Source organism: Salmo salar, chromosome ssa18, assembly GCF_905237065.1.
Source record: "Salmo salar chromosome ssa18, Ssal_v3.1, whole genome shotgun sequence".
NCBI classification, from domain to species: domain Eukaryota; kingdom Metazoa; phylum Chordata; class Actinopteri; order Salmoniformes; family Salmonidae; genus Salmo; species Salmo salar.
In genome coordinates this window covers 16,985,204-17,012,594 of record NC_059459.1, presented here as the reverse complement: position 1 = coordinate 17,012,594, position 27,391 = coordinate 16,985,204, and the positions used below count along the sequence as shown (strand labels likewise).

At 43.4% G+C, this 27,391-nt stretch overlaps 1 protein-coding gene across 1 annotated transcript in view; it reads left to right on the top strand.

Annotated features, from left to right (window-relative positions):
* The window catches only part of slc24a3 (solute carrier family 24 member 3), a 91,272-nt gene that overhangs the window by 45,704 nt on the left and 18,177 nt on the right, over positions 1-27,391 (top strand). Inside the window, exon 2 of the mRNA XM_014154585.2 lies at positions 6,657-6,785. Within this exon, the coding sequence (XP_014010060.2) occupies positions 6,657-6,785 (129 nt within the window). The remainder of the gene's footprint in view (positions 1-6,656; positions 6,786-27,391) is intronic.

Below are 27,391 nucleotides of genomic sequence, written 5' to 3'. Positions count from 1 at the left end.
AAAATGATAAATACAAGTTCAATCTTCAATGCACATCTGGTGTGCATTATTAAAACATAAGGAGGAGAGGAGATAGGTGTGAGAAGACCAAGGGAAAGGGGTAAGAACAGGAGCAGGGAAGACAGCATATGATTGATGAATTACTGCAACTAAACTTAATATTCTCTCAGTTCATCACAATACTTTAATAATAATACTTCCTGTTGACCCGACCAAGTGACCTCTCACTTCTGATCATGCTGTGCCCTCTATGTAGCCAGTTCAGATGCGGGAGGTGTTCACCGACACAGCTGATATAACCTAGAGGGGTTAGGGAGAAGGGGGGAGAGGGATGAAGTGAAGGAGAGAGACTATTATTGAGAAAATAAGGTAGTTAAAGACAGTGTTCAACAGGAATCTGTGTGTGTGTGTGTGTGTGTGTGTGTGTGTGTGTGTGTGTGTGTGTGTGTGTGTGTGTGTGTGTGTGTGTGTGTGTGTGTGTGTGTGTGTGTGTGTGTGTGTGTGTGTGTGTGTGTGTGTGTGTGTGTGGCCTCATCTGGTGGCCACACTGTGGCTGCATTGTACTTTATACTGAAAAACATGCACAGACACATGAGGACAAACAATATAGCGTCGGTATATAAATGGAAATAATGAAGTGTCTTACTATTCTCCATGGTTGGTCCTCTTGCCTAATTTGGAAGGAGCCACAGTTATACACCTGAGCCTGCTTAATGCACAACTCAGTCCATCAATCAGATTGATACCCTATAACCCACACATACACACTTGTGTATCTAATTGTTCCTTTTTTTCAATATGGGTGACTCTTAAAAGGGACTTACCTGAACAGCACCCTTACCTGAGAAGTAGAAATCAAGAGAGAGAAACTGGGAATTGAATAACTGCAGTTGACATAGCTAAGTAAATGGAAGAATACTCTTATTGCAATGTGGATGGCACTTAAAAGAGCCTTTGGTTGTGCATAGTGTAGTCTATGGTGTTGCCAGGGAACAGCACCCTCTTCGAAGAAGTAGGAGGTGAAGGTCTCCTGCACACGGATTGCCTCACGTGCTGCATTGTTGGCACCCATCCTTGAACCATCCTGCAGTGCAACAGACCTCTCCTATGGCACACGGCGGTGAGCTGCAGATCCCCTCCTGGTCCTCCTGTCCATCCTCATGAAGTTATACAGGACACAGGTAACCTTCACACACCTGAATTCCCCCAGGAGGCAGTCCCAGATGGCCCTAGTCACCCAACCTTGCCATTCCCTACACAATAACTGTAGGCAATCGTTTTGAAGGAATCTCCAGTTCAAGGTATCTGTAGGAATATGGAAGATAATGTCATTGTGGATTACTAAAGTATAATATCTCTTAAAACAAATCATAACATTGGATAGATGCATCCCAGCTAGCAATGAGGTATCGGCCCAGAAGCGGCCCTCTTTCGAGGGGGCCGGAACTGATCGAATCGGCCAGGACTCGGGTGTCGGATTCGGCCTAGAATCAAAATGAATGACTGCCCATAATCGGCCCAAGTACATTGGGCCATTTTTATCTACCGGAATTCAGCCGACTTTGCCGGCATCTTACCAAAATCCCCCCAGAAGCGGCCTGATGCAAATTTAAATAAATGTATACAAAATTACCCGATTTAGTCATTTTAAATATTCAAATACACACATACATGTAATAGTGCCAGACATGCACACAAACATATACAGTTGGCATTGCTGTTATGATTTTAATTGTCATTGATGTCCTTTGTTTTAAATGTATTATTTATGTATTTATTATGTTTTCTTCTGTCTTTTCCTTTTGTCTCTTTAGTTCATTCTCTTGGTTGTTGGTGCATTGGGGGGTTCTTGGGGGTGGGGAATGGAATTCATTGTATTTTTTATTTTTCTTCCTGGAGGGGGACTGTGGGAGGGGTCTCGAATGGTTAAGGGACAGCTATTGGGGAACTGTGGGGGGGATCTTGGAGGGTTCGGGTTCACGTTTTTTGGCCTGGTGGTAGATCAGCCCATTGACCCTGGATGCCTCTGTGTGTCGCTCTGAATGGGAATCTGTTGGATGACTGGTATGATGTAGTTGTTGAGCGGCTTCACTGCAAGTATATTGTATGTTTTGAATATTCAATAAATAAGATAATTATACATTTATAAATATTACTATTATACATTTTATACGGTTATACCCATCCACAAAAAAATCATTTTGTGTCAGAGGAAACACCATACACCTGGTGACCGTGTCAGCGTGCATGCGCCTGTCCCGCCACAGAAGTCACTACAGCGCGATGGGACAAGGACATTCCAGCCGGCCAAACCCTCCCCTAACTCGGACGACGCTGGGCCAATTGTGCGTCGCCTCATGGGTCTCATTCAAAATACTTCACCAGGGAGCATGACTTAGCCACAGAGTGTAATTAGCTTTTTTTTTTTGCTGTGGATTTTTTCAAATCACAATCATGTAGGCCTATAGCATGCCTATTTGGGAAGCGCGCAATTTGAGTAGTGCTCGTGGCACTAGGTCTAGCTGATTGAGTTGCGGTTGTCAGTGATAAGCATTTAAAATGTGAAGATAATGTGTCGTGAGTATAGTGTAGCAAGATCAAGGGTTTGGGGTTTCCATGTCACCAAGTTCAGGAACAAAACAGGCACAAATAGAATGCAAAGGGGAAGTTTATTAGGGATTTTCACACACGGTGAAAGAAGGGGGAATTCACCAATCACCACAGTCAACAAGCCGTTCCGTTTTCCAGGGGTAATCCTCACACGGTCCGGTACACAGGCGGGTTAGTCCACCAGTCCAGGTCACACCATGTACTCTCACCTCTAGTATACTTTCTTCTCCTACTCTGCACAGTTGTGCCGGCTGCTTCCCCCTTTTATCCCCAAACACTCCCTGGCTTAACGAGTTACAGTCTTGCCTCGTTGGGGCAGGAAGTCCATATAAGGCCCAGGGGTGGAGCCAATGGACTGCCAGATATCTCCCCTCAATCACTACTCCCCTCACCAGTCCCTGCCGGGTGCCACAATAGTTTACAATGTTCCAGAATGCTCAGCTGTCTCCCGCTAATTCTTGCACATTCATTGTGTGAATTATTTGGTCTTTGATTGCTTATATTTTTATCAATTCTCCATTACATGTTACCAGATGGCCTAATCAATGTACCATTATTCCCCCATTTTACATTCATTTCTGTTAATTAGTCATTTGCCGTTCTCATTCTCGGACTGGAAACATTGTTTGCGGAGTTCACAACCTGCTACACTTGTGAGAAACACGTTTTGGTTTGTTTCATAACCATTAAAAATGCATTGTCTTTTGTTTGGTGTGCTCCATGTGCACAATGAGCATGTGTCTGGTTTCTCTGTCCTGATAACATTGAGGGACCACGCCTGAGCACGCACAGAAGTAGGCCTACCTGGCCTGCTGCGTGCAAAAATAAGAGTGCCCATTTGGCAATTTCTGATTGTCATAACTCCCCACGTCCACCACTAATAAGCTGAGCTTAGTCATTTTTTCTTCACCTCACACAGTAAGTCAAAAAAGTAAGTTTTTTTAACATCCATTGCCAATGATAGTTCCTCAGTATTTGAAAAATCTTTCCAACACTCCCGGCCTCGATAATCACCAAGCCTCGGTGTGACGGAGCAAAATATCATGATCTGATGATTCCATATATCTAGTGAAAACATCATAAATACAGCGGTCTGTCCCAAGCTCACTGGCAAGGGAGACTCAGAGGGCCCGGAATAGGCTAGTTCATAAAATGTTGCAAGTTTGCTATAGGGCCCCACAGTGGAGGTGTCATAAAACCTACAGTAGCGGTCAAACGGGGAAATGGTTCCAATCGTTTTTCCACCATTCATTTTTCCTGTAGGGGATTTTAGAAACACTTAAAATCAGGGCTGCGTTTTGTGTAGGCTTACCATGGCATGACGTTTTGATAACCGTGTAAATCTTTCTAGGACAAGGTGACTTTATCAATATATTCGCCTGTATTTACTCTGATTTGAAAATGCTAATTGGAATGAAAGTAGACATCCTGCAAACCTACAAATCCCTGCAAGCCTCTGCACGTCTAGCTGACACCTTTGCTAACAGGTATTGTCAATTTAAAACTTGCACAAGACGGTTCACAGAATTGCAATGTATTCATTACTATATTTAGCTAACGTTAGATAGTTAATCCTGAGATTCCTTCCTTTGCCTCGATTTGGCAGTCTCGTCAGGATTATGGCATTTGTAGTTCTTTATGATATCCACATTAGCAGCTAATTTAGTATTTCATTTTAGGGGGGTAAATACAGGCAAATATATTGATAAAAGTCACCTTGTCTTAGAGAGATTTACACAGTTATCAAAACTTCACACCAGGGTAAGCCTACACGAAACACAGCCCTTAATATGTGTTTCTAAAATCCCCTATGGGAAAAATGAATGGTGGAAAAACAATTGGAACCATTTCCCTATCTGACCTCTAGGTTTTATGGTTATTATTACTCATACTGTGGTACTCCATAGCGACAGCTTCAGGCTGAACCCAGTTAATGATTTGATACAATGGTGCACTTCACCAACAATAGCTCAAGTCAAGAGATAGAAAGGGAGGCAGACAGGCAGAGTATAGAGAGATGAATGTGATTGAAAGAACTAGAATTTTCATCAGGATATTTTGAACAGTTTTTTTTCGGCTTTAGGCCTCTGTATTTTACTTCGTTGAAGATGAAGATATAGGCTTACTGCTGTATTGGCTCATTTCTTTAGCCGCCAATGGATCTGTTTATTAATTTGTGTCACATCCTGACCCTAGTAAGATGTCATTTTCTATAGTAGAGTAGGTCAGGGGGTGTTTTGTGTTTTTCTATGTTTTCTATTTCTATGTTTAAGTTCAAGTTTTTCTATTTCTATGTTGGGGTTGTTTGGGTTGATCTCCAATTGGAGGCAGCTGATCCTCGTTGCCTCTGATTGGAGATCATATTTAAGTAGCGGTTTTTCGCTTCCTGTTTTGTGGGTTATTATCTTTTGAGTAGTGTTTGTTTCTCTCTGCGTCACGTTTTTTTTTTGGTGTATATTCGGTTATTTAGTGTATTGCATTACATTTCAGGAATAAATAATAATGTGGAACTACATTATTATTCCGATCCTTTAGACAGCCGTGACAATTTGTCAATATGGCAGAGGCTGGTGTTCTCGCCTTAGTTGAATTTTAACTTTTCGATTTGTATCATTTTACTTCCGATTTTTATGATTGACAATGTGACAATAACTTTGAGAAACCAAATTGTTCCACAAAAATAATCATATAAAAATAATCAACTGGCACACAGATTGGTAGGATACATTGTAAGCTTCCCCAAACTTGAAACTCATGAGCTGCCTATGGTCTTTACTATAACACCCATAGAAAATGAATGCATAGGACATCCCACGAAAACAATTGCCTGCCTATGGAAATCAATGGCCAATCCAACTAATTTGTTCTGGTGCCGGCCCTGCATGGAGAAGGCCTCTGTCCCCTAACATGTAGAGTCTGCTCAGTGCTCCTACAGCTTAATGAGAAGGAAAGGGAAAGGGGATACCTAGTCAGTTGCACAGCTGAATGCATTGCATGTGTCTTACACCTTAATCAACGTCATCGGCGCCCGGGGAGCAGTTGTTGTGGGGGTTCATTTCCAGAACGACAGATTTTTTCCACCTTGCTAGCTCGGGGATTCAAACAAGCAGCCTTTCGGTTACTGTCCCAACGCTCTAACTGCTAGGCTACCTGCCTGGGACCCGCGTCATCAGAGAGCCCCAGAGAGAGCCACTCCAGGGTTTTGGTATGGAGACACAGACAGTTGTCCTTTCTGACCAAGGTTGAAATAAACACTTCAGATCATAAATAGAAGATTGTCCTACAAAGACGAGGCGAAATTGTCTGCAGTCTTGTGCAGGTTGCACAAACAAACACAAGGACAGACATTCTATTTATTTCAAGGCTCTGTATTAATTTCTATGATTACAGTCACACAACATGGACCCGTTCTTGGTTCCCTGGTCAGCGTCCACATGTTATCATCCTATCCGCCTGCTCCTCAACATGTGGACAGGCGAGCGAAGCTGTGATTTGTTTTTAATCCCTGTTTTGATAAATATAGTAAGGGCTATTATTAGCAGGCATTGCCAAATCCTAATGTCAGGCCCTGTTGCATCTTGGGAGCTGCATTGAGTTGGAGGCGGTGGCCTGAGGACATGGTGACCCAGATGACTGAGCCTCCAGAATGATCACCCCAGGGGCTCCGGAGCACGCCACCGCAGACTGTGTTGCCGTAGGAATGCTCCTAATGATCTCATCTTATTCCGACTTACCAGATTTTCGGAGCGCTGGTATCTAATAATGGGAATGGGGCTGAGCTCTGCCTCCTATGTGACATTCTTACATTCTGAATAACACATTCCATGAACTCTGCACTGCTAGCTCCAATCTAGCCTCACACGACCGACAGACATATCCACATGTATGTCATGGAAGTCAAAATATATTTGTACAGTATGTGAATGTCATGGGGTGTATTCGCTCCACTGTTAACATTTTTTGTTGGTGGCCCACTCTTATATGGTATACGCACCTAACAGAGTGTGATTTTTAACTCTTAACAATACTCTCTTGTTCCATCCCAGGATATGACCTCTCCAGCATTACTACTGAGGAGGGTGCCGGGTGGGAGAGTCGAAGGCTACTGCAGGAGTCCTGGGACAACGAGACAGACCCTCTGTTGGGCCCCCCGTCCAAAAACTGCACTGAGCCAGGTAGGTCAGGGCCCGTTTTGGAAGTTGAGATTCATGTTTTGGTTGCCAGGTTGGTGACACTATTAGCCAAAAGATTCCAGGTAGGTCTTGTCCTAAAACCTAATACGGTGGGGAAGTCTCACTCACTCATTCACACACACACACACACACACACACTATTCCCAGAATAACAACGTGTATGTTTACAGAGACGTGCCTGCTATATTGCAACCTGTGTTTTCCTGCAGTGGCTGAAATGTGTTCGGTGTCGTTTTCCCCCCTCTCTGTAAAACCAATTGCTCAGATAGCAGGAAGTGAGAGATTCTGTAGAAGATTCAAATTGAAGCTTCAGAATGAGTGTACATGGCACTCCTATGGGGAAGACCGGAGGGATTCCTGGAGGATATACTGTAGGGAAGACTGGAGTACAGATGAAAGAAAAGAAAGTAACAGGGGTTGAGAATTCAGACACACAGGGCAGGCAGGGATAGTGTAATAGGTAGTGCTGTGATTAAGGAATGTTTGGTAATGATTCATTGTTATGCAAATTACCATGGTAAATGTCATAATTGTAATGTTTGAAAAAAATGTAGCTTGTAATGCATTACTCTAATGAACACAATGGGAGACAGAGAGCTGGTTTCAAGCGCAGGACACAGCAAGTGTTTATTGTAAAGGACCACAGGAGGAGGCAGGTAGCTGGGTCCAGGGGCAGGCTGAAGGTCATACACAGGGGTCCGAATTCCGAGTACACAGGTGATCAGAATTCACGTGATTGGGATCTAGAGAGTGAGCTGTGTTCAGGGGTTCTATGTGTTTGGGAGTGTGAGTTGGAGGCAGACGTTACAATTCTAATGCATACATAAAAATGAGCTACAACACAGGGGTGATAGTTTTGACCACTTTTGGAAATGAAGCTGACTGTCGTTCTGCTCATACATTTTTCCCACTTCGTGTAAAAAAAAAAAAAAATACTATTTGGTAAGGGTAAACTATATCTACTTGAATATAATGTTGAATCCCCCTTTCTCCTAAAATGAATGTATTAAGATGATTGAAGATTTTTTTTTAAAAGTAGTTTGGTTATTGTCCACAATTGTCAGTTACACGATTTAAACGATAATTCTGCCTTCCCTATTTTTACACATTGTTCTATCAGTATTATTGCTGTTTGAGCTTTGGTTTATTGCAGTCAATGCAGTCTGTGTGTATGGGGAGTGAGTTTTGTGTGTGAGTGCACGTGTGTGTTGTGAGGATGTGCAGATATGTACGCTGCATTCTAATGGCGCTTGGTGTGTTTGTATTGCCCGTGGGTGGGTTGACGTGTGGGTTTTTTCCGTGGGGGTGTGGGTTTTTCTGGGCCCTTGTGTGTGAGGGTTTTCCATGTGGAATCCTGGGGTTTAACGAGACTGCGTTCCTGCCAAGCATTCTCTTGATCTCACTGTTAACACACCACCTCCCAAATCTCACCCCTGTCCTAGATGCAACACACAGACACCAACCAAACACACACCTAAGTCCAACACGCGCGCACACTCAATCACTCACTCACACACACAGATGCGCATACGCAACTCTTTACCCTACACTCTTAGAAAAAAAGGGTTCCGATGGGTTGTTCGGCTGTCCCCATAGGATAACCCTTTGAAGAACCCTTTTTGGTTCCAGGTAGAACTATTTGGGGTTCCATGTAGAACCTCTGGGGAAAGGGTTATCCTATGGGGCGGCCAAAGAACCCTTTTAAGTTCTAGTTGACACCTTTTTTTCTAGGAGTGTATTGCCTGCTCCCAAACCCTGCCCTCTCTGAGTGAGTTATATGGGAGTTATATTTAGACAGAAATACTTAATAGCCTGTTTTCCGCTTAATCGCTTTGCCTCCTGAAACGCTGTAATTATTTTAATAGGGATTATTCCTGCTTTTCTGCACAAGAGCCTGTCTCATCTCTCACTCCCTCTTGATCGTTCTCCCCCTTCTCTCTCCATATCTCTCTCGCTCTCGCTCTCTCTCTCTCCTTTCCACTACCCCTCCAATCCAACTTTTTTGCACATCTCTCAACTTGGGCCAGTAGACCAGGCTACAGTGCCTTCAGAAAGTATTCAGACCCCTTGACTTTTTCCACATTTTGTTATGTTAGTCTTATTCTAAAATTGATTAAATAAGAAAAATTCCTCAGCAATCTACACACAATACCTCATAATGACACATTTTTGCTAATTTCTAAAAAATAAAACTGAAATACCTTATTTTCATAAGTATTCAGACCCTTTGCTATGAGTCTCGAAATTGAGCTCAAGTGCATCCTGTTTCCATTTATCATCCTTGAGATGTTTCTACAACTTGATTGGAGTCCACCTGTGGTAAATTCAATTGATTGGACATGATTTGGAAAGGCACACACCTGTCTATATAAGGTCCCACAGTTGACACTGCATGTCAGAGAAAAAACCAAGCCATGAGAAGTGAAAGGAATTGTCTGTAGAGCTCTGAGACAGAATTGTGTAAAAGCACAGATCTGGGGAAGGGTACCAAAAAAATGCATGTAGCATTGAACGCCCCCAAGAACACAGTGGCCTCCATCATTCTTATATTGAATAAGTTTGGAACCACCAAGACTCTTCCTAAAGCTGGCCACCTGGCCAAACTGAGCAATCAGGGGAGAAGGGCCTTGGTCAGGGTGGTGACCAAGAATCCGATGGTCACTCTGATGGTGCTCCAGAGTTCCTCTGTAGAGATGGGAGAACCTTCCAGAATTACAACCATCTCTACAGCACTCCACCAGTCAGGCCTTTATGGTAGAGTGGCCAGACGGAAGCCTCTCCGCAGTAAAAGGCACATGACAGCCCGCTTGGAGTTTGTCAAAAGGCACCTAAATACTCTCAGACCATGAGAAACAAGATTCTCTGGTCTGATGAAACCAAGATTGAACTCTTTGGCCTGAATGCCAAGCGTCACATCTGGAGGAAACCTGGCACCATCCCTACGGTGAAGCATGGTGGTGGTAGCATGCTGTGGGGGTGTTTTTCAGCGGCAGGGACTGGGACACTAGTCAGGATCGAGGCAAAGATGAAAGGAGCAAAGTATAGAGATCCTTGATGAAAACCTGCTCCAGAGCACTTAGGACCTCAGACTGGGGTGAAGGTTCACCTTCCAACAGGACAACAACCCTAAGCACACAGCTAAGACATTGCAGGAGTGGCTTCAGGACAAGTCTCTGAATGTCCTTTAGTGGCCCAGCCAGAGCCCAGACTTGAACCCTATCGAACACCTCTGGAGAGACCTGAACATACGCTCCCCATCCAACCTGACAGAGCTTGAGAGGATCTGCTGAGAGGAATGGGAGAAACTCCCCAAATACAGGTGTGCCAAGCTTGTAGCGTCATACCCAAGAAGACGAGAGGCTGTAATCGCTCCCTAAGGTGCTTCAACAAAGTACTGCGTAAAGAGTCTGAATATTTATGTAAATGTTATAGTTCCGTTCTTTTAAACCTGTTTTTGCTTTGTCATTGTGGGGTGTTGTGCGTAGATTGATGAGGAGAAAAAACTATTTAATACATTTTAGAATAAGGCTGTAACCTAACAAAATGTGGAAAGAGTCAAGGGGTCTGAATACTTTCTGAAGGCACTGTATGTATGTATGTATGTATGTATGTATGTATGTATGTATGTATGTATGTATGTATGTATGTATGTATGTATGTATGTATGTATGTATACAAAGGGAGAGATCAGATATTCATCATTACAAATTAGTGTGAGTGCCCTTTCGCTTCATTAGTAATGATAACAAATTGACAATGATCTCAATAGCAATCAGATCTCATTCTACTCACTGGAACCAGTCAATTCTCATTGAGTATGTTACAGCTCATGGCCTTATTCCTTCCAGAACTTTCCCACTGTAGGACACAGAAGGACACAAAATCACACAATGTGCAGTAACACACATACAAACACACGCATGCACACTCTGCCTGCCTGCTTGACTGCCCATGTGTGAGTTTTACCTGTGGGTCAGCTGTATCCATGCTGACTGGGGGAATTGAACCTGCTAATCGTTCAGGTCTTGTTTCTATTGACCCATGTGGACAAGAAGGATTAGAGGGAGATTTGTGTTACTCTGCACCTGATTCAGAATTTGGGTTTATTTTCAGTGTTATAATCAGGGATTTTGTCGGGATTTTGTCAGCATTTCTGGTATATTTGCTACATGACACTGTCACTCAGCAAACTAACAGTGGCAAAAAAAAAATGTAAGTGTCAGCTGTATTCCTGTTGCGAAAATGAATCATCTGAAATGACTCATCTGTTTCAAATCAGCTGCAAGTCAACAACAGACAGGAGGCTTAAATGTCATATTACTCAGTATAGTGACGGGAAGCAACGCTAACTATCATGAGATGTGTCACTGCATTAGCATCTGAGGGGTGTGTGTGTGTTTTTATTTTTTAAATTTCTTTTATTTCACCTTTATTTAACCAGGTAGGCCAGTTGAGAACATTTTCTCATTTACAACTGCGACCTGGCCAAGATAAAGCAAAGCAGTGCGACAAAAAACAACAACACAGAGTTACACATGGGATAAACAAAAGTACAGTCAATAACACAATAGAAAAAACTATATACAGTGTGTGCAAATGGCATAAGGAGGTAAGGCAATAAATAGGCCATAGTAGCGAAGTAATTACAATTTAGCAAATTAACACTGGAGTGATAGATGTGTGAAATACTGGTGTGCAAAAGAGAGAAAAAAAAGAAAAGAAATATGGGGATGAGGTAGGTAGTTGGATGAGCTATTTACAGATGGGCTGTGTACAGCTGCAGTGACAGGTAAGCTGCTCAGATAGCTGATGCTTAAAGTTAGTGAGGGAGATATAAGTCTCCAACTTCAGCGATTTTTGCAATTTGTTCCAGTAATTGGCAGCAGAGAACTGGAAGGAAAGACAGCCAAAGGAGGTGGTGGCTTTGGGGATGACCAGTGAAATATACCTGCTGGAGCGCGTGCTATGGGTGTTGTTATGGTGACCAGTGAGCTGAGATAAGGTGGAGCTTTACCTAGCAAAGACTTATAGATGACCTGGAGCCAGTGGTCTGGCGACGAATATGTAGCGAGGGCCAGCCGACGAGAGCATGCAGGTCGCAGTGGTGGGTGGTATATGGTGCTTTGGTGACAAAACGGATTGCACTGTGATAGACTGCATCCAGTTTGCTGAGTAGAGTGTTGGAGGCTATTTTGTAAATGACATCGCCGAAGTCGAGGATCGATAGGATAGTCAGTTTTACGAAGGTATGTTTGGCAGCGTGAGGATGAATTGGCTTCCTGTTGCAAAATAGGAAGCCAATTCTAGATTTAATTTTGGATTGGAGATGCTTAATATGAGTCTGGAAGGAGAGTTTACAGTCTAGCCAGACACCTAGGTATTTGTAGTTGTCCACATATTCTAAGTCAGAACCGTCCAGAGTAGTGATGCTAGTCGGGCGGCGTGTGCAGGCAGCGATCGGTTACAAAGCATGCATTTAGTTTTACTAGCGTTTAAGAGCAGTTGGAGGCCACAGTAGGAGTGTTGTATGGCATTGAAGCTCGTTTTGAGGTTTGTTAACACAGTGTCCAAAGAAGGGCCAGAAGTATACAGAATGGTGTTGTCTGCGTAGAGGTGGATCAAGAAATCACCCGCAGCAAGAGCGACATTGTTTATATATACAGAGAAAAGAGTCGGCCCGAGAATTGAACCCTGTGGTACCCCCATAGAGACTGGCAGAGGTCCGGACAACAGGCCCTCCGATTTGACACACTGAACTCTATCTGAGAAGTAGTTGGTGAACCAGGCGAGGCAGTCATTTGAGAAACCAAGGCGGTTGAGTCTGCCGATAAGAATACGGTGATTGACAGAGTCGAAAGCCTTGGCCAGGTCGATGAAGATGGCTGCACAGTACTGTCTTTTATCGATGGCGGTTCTGATATCGTTTAGTACCTTGAGCGTGGCTGAGGTGCACCCGTGACCAGATCGGAAACCTGATTGCAGCGGAGAAGGTACGGTGGGATTCTAAATGGTCTGTGATCTGTTTGTTAACTTGGCTTTCGAAGACTTTAGAAAGGCAGGGCAGGATGGATATAGGTCTGTAACAGTTTGGGTCTAGAGTGTCACCCCCTTTGAAGAGGGGGATGATCGCGGCAGCTTTCCAATCTTTAGGAATCTCGGACGATACGAAAGAGAGGTTGAACAGACTAGTAATAGGGGTTGCAACAATGGCGGCGGGTAATTTTAAAAAGAGAGTGTCTAGATTGTCTAGCCCAGCTGATTTGTACTAGTCCAGGTTTTGCAGCTCTTTCAGAACATCTGCTCTCTGGATTTGGTTGAAGGAGAAGCTGGGGAGGCTTGGGCAAGTAGCTGCGGGTGGTGCGGAGCTGTTGGCCGGGGTTGAGGTAGCCAGGAGGAAAGCATGGCCAGCTGTAGAGAAATGTTATTGAAATTCTCGATTATCGTGGATTTATCGGTAGTGGCAGTGTTTCCTAGCCTCAGTCCAGTGGACAGCTGGGAGGAGGTGCTCTTATTCTCCTTGGACTTTACAGTGTCCCAAAACTTTTTGGAGTTAGAGCTACAGGATGCAAATTTCTGTTTGAAAAAGCTAGCCTTTGCTTTCCTAACTGACTGTGTGTATTGGTTCCTGACTTCCCTGAAAAGTTGCATATCGTGGGGACTATTCGATGCTAGTGCAGTACGCCACAGGATGTTTTTGTGCTGGTCGAGGGCAGTCAGGTCTGGAGTGAACCAAGGCCTATATCTGTTCTTAGTTCTACATTTTTTGAAAGGGGCATGCTTATTTAAGATGGTGAGGAAATTACTTTTAAAGAACAACCAGGCATCCTCTACTGACGGGATGAGGTCAATATCCTTCCAGGATACCCGGGCCAGGTCGATTAGAAAGGCCAGCTCGTAGAGGTGTTTTAGGGAGCGTTTGACAGTGATGAGGGGTGGTCGTTTGACCGCGGACCCATAACGGATGCAGGCAATGAATCAGTGATCGCTGTGCCATATCAGTAAGTAAAACAAACTTAGGGAGGAGGCTTCTGACGCTAACATTCAAGAAACAAAGGCCTTTACGGTTACAGAAGTCAACAAATGAGAGCGCCTGGGGACACACAGGGCCTGGGTTAACCTCTACATCACCCGAGGAACAGAGGAGGAGTAGGATGAGTGTACGGCTAAAGGCTATCAAAACTGGTCGTCTAGAATAAAAGGAGCAGATATCTGGCCGTGGTAGGATAGATTCAGGGCATAATGTACAGACAGGTGTATGGTAGGGTGCGGGTACAGTGGAGGTAAACCTAGGCATTGAGTGGCGATAAGAGAGGTTGCATCTCTGGAGGCACTAGTTATGCTAGGTGAGGTCACTGCATGTGTGCGAGGTGGGACAAAAGAGCTATCTGAGGCATGTAGAGTGGGACTAGGGGCTCCACAGTAAAATACAACAATGATAACTACCCTAAACAACTGTATACAAGGCATACTGACATTAGAGAGAGGCATAAAGCAATCACAGGTGTTGATTGGGAGAGCTAGCTAAGACAACAACGGGTAAGACAACAACAGCTAATCAGCTAAGACAACAAAAGGTAAAATGGCAATGAATGGGCAGAGGGTCAGTTAACTACACACAGGGCCTGAGTTCGAAGGCTGGGGCCGACAGATAAACAAAATAAACAAAATGGAGTACCGTGATTAATGAACAGTCCAGCAGGCATCAGCTATGTAGCCAAGTGATCATAGGGTCCAGTGATCAGCAATAGATGAAACAGGGAAGCCGGTAGGTAGTCGTTAGTACGCTAGCAAGCGGGAGACATGGCGTTCATAAAGTTAGCAGCCCGGGACTAGCAGAAGCGTCTTCACCGACATCCGGCAAATGCTGGTTGAGGGCACATTGGACAGAATTACGTCGGCAGCCCAGTCGTGATGGATCGGCGGGGCTCCGTGTCGACAAAGGGTCCAGGCCAAATTGCAAAAGAGGTATTGTAGCTGGAGTAATTTTGTTTGCTAGCCGGGGTATGCGCCTGGCTCAAGGCTAACTGGTGCTGGCTTCGGGACAAGGGCCTTAGCCACTATAGCCACTCGGTAGCAGCTAGCTAGCTGCGATGAGCCGATGCAAAGGTCCAGAGCTTACGGCAGGAATCTGGTGATGTAGTGGCTTCTAGTCGTGTTAGTGAAGAGTCCGGGAGGCATCAGCTGTGTAGCCGAGTGATCATTGGGTCCACTGAGCAGGCCGGGAGATGGGCCTGGCTCAAGGCTAGCTTCGGGGCTGGGCCACTCAGTAGGAGCTAGCTAGCTGTGATGACCCGGAGTGTGTGTGTGTTTTATTGCAACAAATAAACACAGAACAGAAAAAATACAGTCAGAGGCACAGGTAAAAAAATACATATTGTTTTTCCTGGCCTTGAGCTTATAAAATGAGTATAAGCAACCAAAAACACTGATTGACTTCCTAACACACCTCACCACACCTTAAAGGAACCATATGTTACCTACATTTCCAGTTCAACGTTTTGAAGTTAGAACTGCTACTATACCTAAACAGATGGTACCTTAAACATATCAAATAGGGTTCAGCAGAATTCTACTATAAAGCTGTTCAAACATTAGCATATCAATTTGTGGCCTCTGCTGTTGAACATAGTTATCACATTCCTGCATGTATTAATGATTAAACAGCCATCACTCTGGTAGGTGTATGACACTATGTGACCTTGGCCTGTATACCAGCAAAACACCAAGGTTGTCTATTAAGGATGTCCTGTCTTGATCTGCAATTAAACTAGAGCAATAAATCACACATTCGCACACATAGGCCTGTTACGGTGACCGTATTACCACGTCATCAGGAGTCACAAATCATGACCTACAGTATAGGCTTCTCCAAAACCGCTCTCTGATGCCTCTGATGGTCATTAGTAGCCTACCAAACTTGCTATAGGAAAGTCGCTAATGGGCTGGTATTCAGCGCTCAATTGTCCCTCTAATCACTCCGGCATCAATGCAAATGAAATTGAAAATCAAATCGAACACGTCATGAGATCCCTGACATTCAGTTTGAGCGGAATAGGATCACCTGTTGCGCAGTGAGAGCCAGCTCCTCATGGAATGAAATGTGTTCCGAAAAGCAAGCCTATGTTGCGCAACATTTTTATATAGCCTAGGCTATGCAATTGCGTGAGAAAACAGTGTTTAGATGGCCTCTTAAAAAGAGGATCCCATCAGCTTTCTATAGGCTAGGCCTACTATATTTATTTCTAAACTCTCCATATATTAAGCACATTGCTTCGCTTTACAGCCGGTGTAGCCTACCTGGCTGACATGAAAATGAACCGCGGGAAAAGGGTCCTCCATTCGCTATTCAAGTGCATGCATACGGATGACGTATTTTTTTCCCTGGACCTGTTCCGACAGGTGGGTGATAATGTCCCATTCTAAATCAAAACTAATTTCACACATATTATTTAGGATATGTAAAAACAAGATTAGACCTGCCTAAAATAAATAATGGATTTATTAGGATGGTGTAGGCTACATTAAAGCAGTAAGGCACGAGGAGGTGTGGCCAATAAAATGCTTAAATAAAAAGATAAATAAATAAATATGGCCAATATACCACTGCTAAGGACTGTTCTTAAGCACGATGCAACCCTGAGTGCCTGAATACCGCCCTTAGCCGTGGTTTATTGGCCATATACCACAAACTCCCGAGGTGCCTAATTGCTATTATAAACTGTTTACCAATGTAATTAGAGCAGTAAAAATAAATCTTTTGTCATACCCGTGGTATATGGTTTGATATACTACAGCTGTCACACAATCAGAATTCAGGTCACTAACCACCCAGTTTATAGTAAAGAGTAATCATGAAAATAACATTGAAAACCAGATGTTTTAGGCTTAGTTATAGTCAAACACGTCAATTCTGATCTTCATTTTGACACTTCGTTGCAAAATGTATATATTTTGATCTTTTAGTAGTAAATCTAGCTATTTTTGCCCCTAGAGGTTCAACTCTGTCATTGAAATGTTGATGTAGAGGCACTTTGAGAAGGTGAAATCCACTCCCTTCCAGATGTGCTGTGTCGTACCACCTCAAGGCTTACTATTAAATCAGGAGATAGCGCACCTTATTTGGCAATGGTCTTAGTACGTGGAGTGTGCCAATATATTTTGGATGATGCTTCCTTGACTAAACTACTGACGTTCCACAAAAGTCAAAAGGCAGTAAGGCACATTTCTACATATGACCAAATTCAAAGTTAATGCTTACAGTTTCATACATATCGGTATTGTGTTGGGAAGAAAAGTGCAATCATCACCTTGAAAATGAAGATTAGGGGCTCAATTCAATCCAACCCGCATTGAAGTATTTACGCAGTAGCTCTTTTTCCATTGGTACTGTATACACCGCAAGTGTCAATACAAGTCAGGAACTTGGCGCCACTGTGAGCGAACTGTCCAGAGCCATTTTTCAATCAATCAAATGTATTTTTAAATCCCTTTTTACATCAACAAAGTGCTTATACAGAAATCCAAGCAATGCAGATGTAGAAGCACGGTGGCTAGGGAAAACTCCCTTGAAAGGCAGGAACCTAGGAAAAAACCTAGAGAGGAACCAGGCTATGAGGGGTGGCCAGTCCTCTTCTGGCTGTGCCGGGTGGAGATTATAAGAGTATATTGTGTGCTTGCAATGCACACAATTTATTGTCAGAGCGGGTAAGTATGCTTTAGTGAGAAAGGGTTTGGGATCAGGTACAACTACATTTATGAGGGGGTTGGGCAAAGGCTGAATTTGGGGTTGAGAGTTACCCTTTAAATGGATTCATTAGACTTTTTAAAATGTAGATGTTCCAAAGGTCCGCATCAGTAGCTTGTAGGCTGTGTGGAAGCCAGGAGATGCTAAACATGTTTATGTTAATTAACGGTCAATTACCGTGAGACCGGCAGTAATTTGCTTGACAGTTTCTGGCTGACAAAATGTCATGACCGCCACAGCCCTACTCTCACACACACACACACACACACACACACACACACACACACACACACACACACACACACACACACACACACACACACACACACACCACACACACCTGTTCCTGCACAGAGGAACATTACGTCTCCCTGCCAATCCATTCTTCTGCATCTCTCCACACTCAGGATTCTATGTCTGTTGAACTTTAACACCTCATGTTCTTGACACTCTCTTTTTTTCTCCTCCTCTCTCCCTCTCTCTCTTTTGAGGACTTGTGAGTTTTTTATTATTGGTGTGTATATGTGACTGATCTAAGGACTCTACAGTATATTCTATTTCCTTGCTCAGACGAGTCAGCATCTCCCATCAGGTATGCACACTGGCAGCCTGGCCGATGCACTGAACAACCCCTCAGTCCCCCTCCAGTTACCATGGCAACCTGCCATGTCCCTAGTCTCCTGCCAGGATGTGTGTGTGTGTTTATGCGTGCATGTGTGCATGTGCGTGTGCTCATGCACGCGTGCGCTGGCACATAAGTTGACGGACATGACCCTCACACCACTGCAGCGTGCCAGCTGTGATACTCACGCACCCAGGCATTCACTACCTCTTGCCGGGCCTCTCCTCTCTACATTCCACCTCCTTGCTGGCCCGCAGGGGATGTTTTCCTTTCAGCAACTCACAACGGCAGAAGGGAGGTAGAACTGGAGAGGGTAGAGAACCCAAGAAAAAAGAAAAAGGGATCTGCACATTTGAAGACTGTACTCTTATGCTGTACTCTCTGTATTAGTCTCGCTCTTGCTCTCCCACCCCTTCTCTCTCCCGCTCTCTCTCTCTCACTCTCCCCCAAGCCAAACTTAAAATAGCTGATGTAGCCTTCAGTCACCCAAGATTCCATCCTCAAAATCGCCCGTGCGTTCATTCATTGAATGTATGTTACCAAGACAACCAGTTCTGGTAAGATGTCATCACGATTGCAGCTCTGTTTGAGCCGTCTGTGCCGAGTAGCCAGATCAGATCACTGTGATTACGCAACACACCGAGGCTCGACGCTAGGGATGATGTCATCATTGAGAGCGAGGACAGGGGAGTAAAGAGGGACTGGACGGTAATTTAATCCTATGGAATAAAAGGCACATTAGATGTATATATTTTTTAAATTAAACCTTTATTTAACTAGGCAAGTCAGTTAAGAACAAATTCTTATTTTACAAAGATGGCCTACTCCGCTGGGCCAATTGTGCGCCACCCTATGGGGACTCCCGATCACGGACGGTTATGATACAGCCTGGGATTGAACCAGGGTCTCTAATGACGCCTCTAGAACTGATGTGCAGTGCCATAGACCGCTGAGCCACTCGGGAGCCCCTTTGATTTAGTTTTATGTATATGTTTATCTGGCAATATAGATCTAATGTAACTACACACTTATGAAATGTATGAGAGAAAATGCAATACACGTAAGTGAGAAAATAAGCAAATATTTCAACAGTTACCAATGTCTGGAAACTGAAAACAGAGTTTGTAGAGATACGTTTTCTTCAGCAGCTGACACAGAGCAATACCTTGCCAGCTACTTTGCACTTTTTTTGGCAGGCATGCATGCACACACACACACACACACACACACACACACACACACACACACACACACACACACACACACACACACACACACAGTGATGATGGCTCTTTTGCACACACACACACACACACACACACACACACACACACACACACACACACACACACACACACACACACACACACACACACACTTCATGGGCTGACTGCATAGCACATAATGATCTCTCTTGCCAGTATGGTGAGAGCTGCAAGGGCTCAGGTGTAGTGGAGTGTTGAACTGTAGCTACATGATTTAAAACGAGAACACTGCTTAATTATTAACACTTCTCTGAATTATGAACTGAGTCTTATGAGGACACTTCTTTCTGCTCCCCGTGTGTGTGTCTGCGTGCGTGCGTGTGTGCGTGCGTGCGTGCGTTTTACTCGGTGCTAGCTAGTGCTGAGTGATTAGTGCTTTTTGGGTTCGGTTCGGTTTCTGTTCGATTATACAAAATTTATTTTGGTTTCGATAATTGTTTTAAAAATATATTGAAAAATATATTTTGTAGCTTTTTAATGGAAATTCCAAAGCCCAAAACAGTGAACATTCAATTGCCAAACATTGAAAATATTCCATTGTCTCATTTCACATTGGGTAAACATCAATAAAAAATATGAAATTACTATGAAATAATAAAATATTTCAGTTGTGTACAGTGAGGGAAAAAAGTATTTGATCCCCTGCTGATTTTGTACGTTTGACAACTGACAAAGAAATGATCAGTCTATAATATTAATTGTAGGTTTATTTGAACAGTGAAAGACAAAATAACAACAAAAAATTCCAGAAAAACGCATGTCAAAAATTTTATAAATTGATTTGCATTTTAATGAGTGAAATTAGTATTTGACCCCTCTGCAAAAAAATGACTTAGTACTTGGTGGCAAAACCCTTGTTGGCAATCACAGAGGTCAGACGTTTCTTGTAGTTGGCCACCAGGTTTGCACACATCTCAGGAGGGATTTTGTCCCACCCCTCTTTGCAGATCTTCTCCAAGTCATTAAGGTTTCGAGGCTGACATTTGGCAACTCGAATCTTCAGCTCCCTCCACAGATTTTCTATGGGATTAAGGTCTGGAGACTGGCTAGGCCACTCCAGGACCTTAATGTGCTTCTTCTTGAGCCACTCCTTTGTTGCCTTGGCCGTGTGTTTTGGGTCATTGTCATGCTGGAATACCCATCCACGACCCATTTTCAATGCCCTGGCTGAGGGAAGGAGGTTCTCACCAAAGATTTGACGGTACATGGCCCCGTCCATCGTCCCTTTGATGCGGTGAAGTTGTCCTGTCCCCTTAGCAGAAAAACACCCCCAAAGCATAATATTTCCACCTCCATGTTTGACGGTGGGGATGGTGTTCTTGGGGTCATAGGCAGCATTCCTCCTCCTCCAAACACGGCGAGTTGAGTTGATGCCAAAGAGCTCCATTTTGGTCTCATCTGACCACAACACTTTCACCCAGTTGTCCTCTGAATCATTCAGATGTTCATTGGCAAACTTCAGACGGGCATGTATATGTGCTTTCTTGAGCAGCACACCTTGCGGGTGTTGCAGGATTTCAGTCCTTCACGGCGTAGTGTTACCAATTGTTTTCTTGGTGACTATGGTCCCAGCTGCCTTGAGATCATTGACAAGAAACTCCCGTGTAGTTCTGGGCTGATTCCTCACCGTTCTCATGATCATTTCAACTCCACGAGGTGAGATCTTGCATGGAGCCCCAGGCCGAGGGAGATTGACAGTTCTTTTGTGTTTCTTCCATTTGCGAATAATTGCACCAACTGTTGTCACCTTCTCACCAAGCTGCTTGGCGATGGTCTTGTAGCCCATTCCTGCCTTGTGTAGGTCTACAATATTGTCCCTGACATCCTTGGAGAGCTCTTTGGTCTTGGACATGGTGGAGAGTTTGGAATCTAATTGATTGATTGCTTCTGTGGACAGATGTCTTTTATACAGGTAACAAGCTGAGATTAGGAGCACTCCCTTTAAGAGTGTGCTCCTAATCTCAGCTCGTTACCTGTATAAAAGACACCTGGGAGCCAGAAAACTTTCTGATTGAGAGGGGGTCAAATACTTATTTCCCTCATTAAAATGCAAATCAATTTATAACATTTTTGACATGCGTTTTTCTGGATTTTTTGGTTGTTATTCTGTCTCTCACTATTCAAATAAACCTACCATTAAAATTATAGACTGATCCTTTCTTTGTCAGTGGGCAAACGTACAAAATCAGCAGGGGATAAAATACTTTTTTCCCTCACTGTATATTACTTTGTATTTGATGGCTTTATTAATTTTCAGTCCTTATATAGTCATCTCATCCCTGCCCAGGCCATAGCAGAAAGCCAGCCAGACAGACAACGTTATCTCAATGCTCCCGATACTGTACTGTCGTTCGTCATTCTAGGTTTAGTTAGGCTAGCCTGCTTAACAGTGGAGGCTCCTCAGAGGAGGAAGGGGAGGACCATCCACCTCAGTGAATTTCATGAAAATTAAAATAGTGAAACATTAAAGTTATCCTTTTTAGATCAAACTATACTAAACATATTCACGTCACCAAATATTTGATTAAAACACTGTTTTGCAATGAAGGTCTATAGTAGCCTCAACGGCACTCTGTAGGGTAGCACCATGTTGTAGCTGAAGGACAGCTAGTTTCCATCCTTCTCTGGGTACATTGACTTCAATACAAAACCTAGAAGGCTCATGGTTCTCACCGCCTTCCATAGACTTACACAGTAATTTACAAATTCCAGAGGACGTCCTCCAACCTATCAGAGCTCTTGCAACATGAACTGACATTGTCCACCCATTCAAAGGATCAGAAAATGAATCTAGTACTGAAAGCATAAGCTACAGCTAGCTAGCACTGCAGTGCATGAAATGTGGTGAGTAGTTGACTCGAAAGACAGTAGTTGAACAGTTTTGAACAAAGTAATTTCTTAAAAAATGAAGAAGCAAGCACTAGAGAGGTAGCTATATTTCATTGTATTTTTTTCACTTAGCTAGCGAATGCCTACTCATACACCTGGCTCAAACAGAGCCTTCCAAGTCAAGGTAAGATTTTGGTTTTATTAATTTATTGCCACCAGTGCCCATTGGTGTAACTGCTAAACTGCTGGCTGACTGTACTGCATGATTGTAGCGGGTTTACTAACGTGTTAATTCTGGTAGCTATGACGTTAGCTTATATGGTGACACCGATGTAGGCTGTGTGTAGCGGTTAGCCGTTATGGTATGAAGGTTTGGAAAGTTTTTTTTTGCCTGGTCATGGACAGCTTATGTGTTATGCTCTAAAGTCCACAAGCAAAGGGAAAAGGTGAGAGGAGGAGAGTGAGTAGAACAAATTATGCAACGAGCAAAGTGACGATGCTGTTTGTATGTGGCTGCTATGAAAGTGAACTGTGTTTGCGTGTAATCAGGGGTGTATTCATGCCACCAAGTCTGTTGAAAACATTTGTTAAACGGAACAAAACCGGGATAAACATACCTGAATTTGTCCAACAGAAACTCTTGTTTACAGCTGTTGGACTAATGATTACACCCTAGATCAGCTAGATACAGGCAAGAGTGTGCAAGGCATTATTGAATGTGTCACTGTCACCTTGATTACTCACATTTTTTCTCAACCTGTGCACCTACTTTTTAAACTTTCACTAATAGGCTAGGTTGTAGCAACCTCATGATGGGTATAGGAAAAATGTGAGTATCATGTAGTAGTCTAAACCTATCGATGTTACATTGAATTGGGTGAATGGAATATGAATGACAGTCATCCAATATGCTGTAATAGAAATAAGGCCACGCTCATAAAAAAAAAAAAATGGTGTCCTCCCTCATCTTAAACATCTCCGACCTCCACTGCTGCTTAAGTATGCTGTAGAGCTGTCTGAAAAAATCATTTTGCTAGTTCTTCAAAGTAGATGAGGCATACTTTCACGAACTGTCGCTATCCCTCTCTCTCATCCATTGTGTTGTGTACATTCCTCTTTCATGCGGTCTGTGTGTTTCTTACCTAATGTAGCAGGCACAAAAGTGAATCCATTTCTGTCTGAGATAGAAAGAACAGGTGCAATGGATTATGGTCATTGTAGTTAATTACCATGTTTCTGCGCTGAAATTGGTTGCACATTTACTTAATGAAAACTACAACTCCCTTCAGCCCAACGTCCCACAGTTGATTTGATTTCGCTCATGAATGATCTGATTTCTCTCCAGAGGAGTGGAGTGTTGGGCTCACAAAAAAAATTAACTGAATGGAATTCAAGTAATTGAACAGACATCTGTCAATTAGTTGTTAATAACGTTAAAAAAATTACATTTCGGTTAATAGCTCAGCGTTATGTGCCATGCATGTGTTATGCATGTGTGTGTCTAATGTCTATCCATAGTACAAACACTTCCATCCTCCTCTCCATCACTACATGTACTCTTAATCCCATAGGATTCATACATTTCCGTTGGAAATGTCCCTGTGAAAACCAACATAGCTCTCCACGACCCATGCCCCGTGTCCAGAAGGGAACTGCAGCCTCTTAATAAAAAATTATATGTAATGCTCTTAAGTGGCTTTCAAACAAGCCAGACCAATTTTGAGCTGATTACATCATGTCATGAGTGTGTGTGCATGCATACATGTGCTGCTAATTTACGACAGGCTATGCGTGCTACGTTTAAACTGCAGGGATTGATCTTGTTGTTTTCCTCATTGATGCTCCCACCTCTCTCTAATGGGCCACATGGTTGAGAGAGAAGGGAAGAGATCAGGAGACAGTGAGAGATTTCTATTAGTTACTCTCCCACAGGAAATATGCAACCTGGACTCAGGGGTAGACATAACATAGTGAAACAAAATCCAGTATGATATGTTGCATTTAGTATGGTATGTATTAATTTGTGGATGTCCATCATCCATTTCGTATGATAATGTTAATTACAATTGGTATGATATGTTACGAATTACAATACGTAACGAATTTGCAATACGTATGATATGTTAGAAATTCCAATTGGTCCTGGCTAACGTTAGCTAGGTGGCTAACATTAGCTACGCTGGGGGTTAGGGTTAAGATTGGGGTTAGGAGTTAGCTAACCCTTTCCCTAACCATTTAACTAACCATGTTAAGTAGATGCAAAGTAGCTAAAAGGTAGTAATAGTTGCGAAGGTGCTAAAATACAAAAGTTGTCCGTGATGAGATTCATATTTGTCATGTTCTTGTATGTAGGTGGCAGGGCAGTCAGGCGCAGGAGAAACCAAGTTGGTTAACATGGAGTATTTAATAACAAAAACCAACTCCAATACCAATTTACAAAATAAATGGGTAAAATTTCCCATCGCACCCCGATACACAAACCCACGTAACATAACATCAAAAACAATCACCGACAAGGACATGAGGGGAAACAGAGGGTTAAATACACAACATGATTAATTGGATTGGAAACAGGTGTGTAGGAAGACAAGACAAAAGCAATGGAAAATGAAAAACTGATCGATGATGGCTAGAAGACCGGTGACGTCGACCGCCGAGCACCACCCGAGCAAGGAGGGGCATTGACTTCGGCAGAAGTCGTGACAATATTATACGCCCACCCCGACCAACAACCCTCCTTTCGCTTTTGCCTAAAGTAACAATCTGTCTCATGTAGCTATACCAAACTTAGCATATCATACTAATTTGAGTGCCCCTGATTTTAATTTCCTATGTTATGTCTAGTCTATGAGACCAGGCTGAAATATGCTAAGATGTTTGTGTGTATTGTAGGATGTTTTCTGATGCTCATTTGTAGAAGTTAGCACAACACACAATCTCATCAGAATAACAACTCTGCTACAGACGCATAACGGTACATGTTTCTCTCCCTCAGCCCGTCTGTTTCTCTCTCTCTCTCTCTCGCTCTCTCTCTCCACATACCACTCTGGCACATAAACTTTTCTTTACAAGCATTCTACTTCCTTAAATGTGTTTGCAATTAAGCACTAGGACTGTCACGTGATTCCTCCAATCCCTCAAAACAACTCAGACACAGTACAGTAAAGTAGCATATCCCCACCCAAAATCTGTGTCCCCTTAGAAGTCCCTACACTCCACTGGGGCCTTTAGGGGGAGCAATGCCCCCTTTGTAAGGAGTAGGCTACTGAAGAATTATGTTAGTTTCCCCTAGACACTGACAGGAGGTCAGTTTTGTGTTTTTCCCACCAGTTAAGGTTAGGATTTGGCTTCTGATTTCTAGCTCTGTGATATATTTCTGTTGTATCAATCAAATTGCTATGCAAACTTACTAAATTTGAATTGTACTTTCAGGGTAAGCCGTTTTTCATAGGATGGCTCTTGTAATCTTTTATGTTATATTATTCACTACAAAGGCATTTTTGTATTCTCTTATGAGCTGCACTCTTCTGAGAGTTATTATAGCTGTAGAGGGCTTACTGGTTTACTGAGGGATTAATGTCATCCGTTCATAATTTACACACTTTCATTTAGACACCCTTGATCCTACATTGTAGCATAACACTGTGGGATGTAATCTGAATGTAGATAGTTAGATCATAGAGCAGCGTTTCCTCTATCATTACTTAGACAAGCGAGACCACGGGTTTGCTGGTGACGTCACTCACCTGCAGTAAACCACAAGCAATGTATCCTAATAAGGACAACAAAATCATGCAATTAGCACTCGAAAATCTATAGTGTTTGCGTCCTAGAATGTTTTGTCAGGGGGCCTGTGTGCCCTGCCTGGGAACAATGCATTTAGCAGTGACTTTCTTTGTGAGACTGCACTCTTCAAATGTGTTCCGGTGGCCTAGGTCAGTGGAGCGATCTCAGCACCATGATTTCTTTCTGCGCACGTTGGCTGGCACTCTGATTAAATGGCAGCATTACCATGTAACCTTTCGCTGGTTGCTGGTCTCCCTGACCAAGCGCGTTCCTTTCCCTCACACAGTCGACCTGTTTCCTCACGCACACAAGCCCGTGCACACAGATACAGACTCAATCCCTTTCTCTCGCTCTCTTTCTTTCTCTGACTATCTGTCGGTGTCTCTCGCTCGCTCCCTCGCACTCTCTTGCTCCCTTGCTCCCTCGCTTTCATACGCGCGCGCGCGCGCACACACACACACACTCTCCTGATGCGCTGCTGCTGACCTGGTCCTTGTGTTGCATGATTTATGTTCTCTCTTCTCTGAGTCGGAAATAGACGCGTTTCCATGAATATGACGTCTCTAGGGAACAAGCCTCCTTGGAGACCGGAACGCTGTAACTTCCGACGAGGAGAAGTGCCTATTTCAGGCTGTGGCGCAGGAGCGGGCTGGAGCCTTAAACCTGTCGCCACGGAGACGCTGATAATTGACAGAGATTGAACTCTGGGGGTATGGTTGTGTTACAAGTCGTATGACGCAATACTCTAATTTAGATGTTAGCTGTTCCATTAAGGAAGACGTGGAGAAGTGAATCATAATGAGTGTGGAACGTTAGATAAATATGTTGTTGAGCCTGGCATACATTAGATTAGATCACAAATGGTATTAACCTCAATGAGGAAAAAAAATTTGAACCATATGCAAACAAAACAATTAATAAAAAAACTAAACCATTGAATCACACTTGCTTTAATTAGTTCCAGGAAAACGGGGTTATATTATTTGAAAATCTCACACATGAGAGATTACCATCCATTTTTTCACACTTTCGTGCCCACTGCATTTAATGAGTGAGTAAATGATTGACAGGAGCTAATTGAGTGGTGGTTTTGGCATGATCTGGGGCTCTGGATGTCTGAGTTAGTGAGCAGGGCTGTGCGAGGTCAGTAACCCAGCCAGAGGAGCTCGGAGCTGGGCTAAGATGAACCATCTCACCCTCTCTCAGAGCCACCCCTGGTGCTAATTGCAGCTCATAGCTGGAGACATTCATAGGAGCACTTTACAGCGTGGTAGAGCCTGGGGATATTCAACCTGTGTGGCTGACCCTCTCCTCTACCCTTTACTCTCATTTAATTCCATTC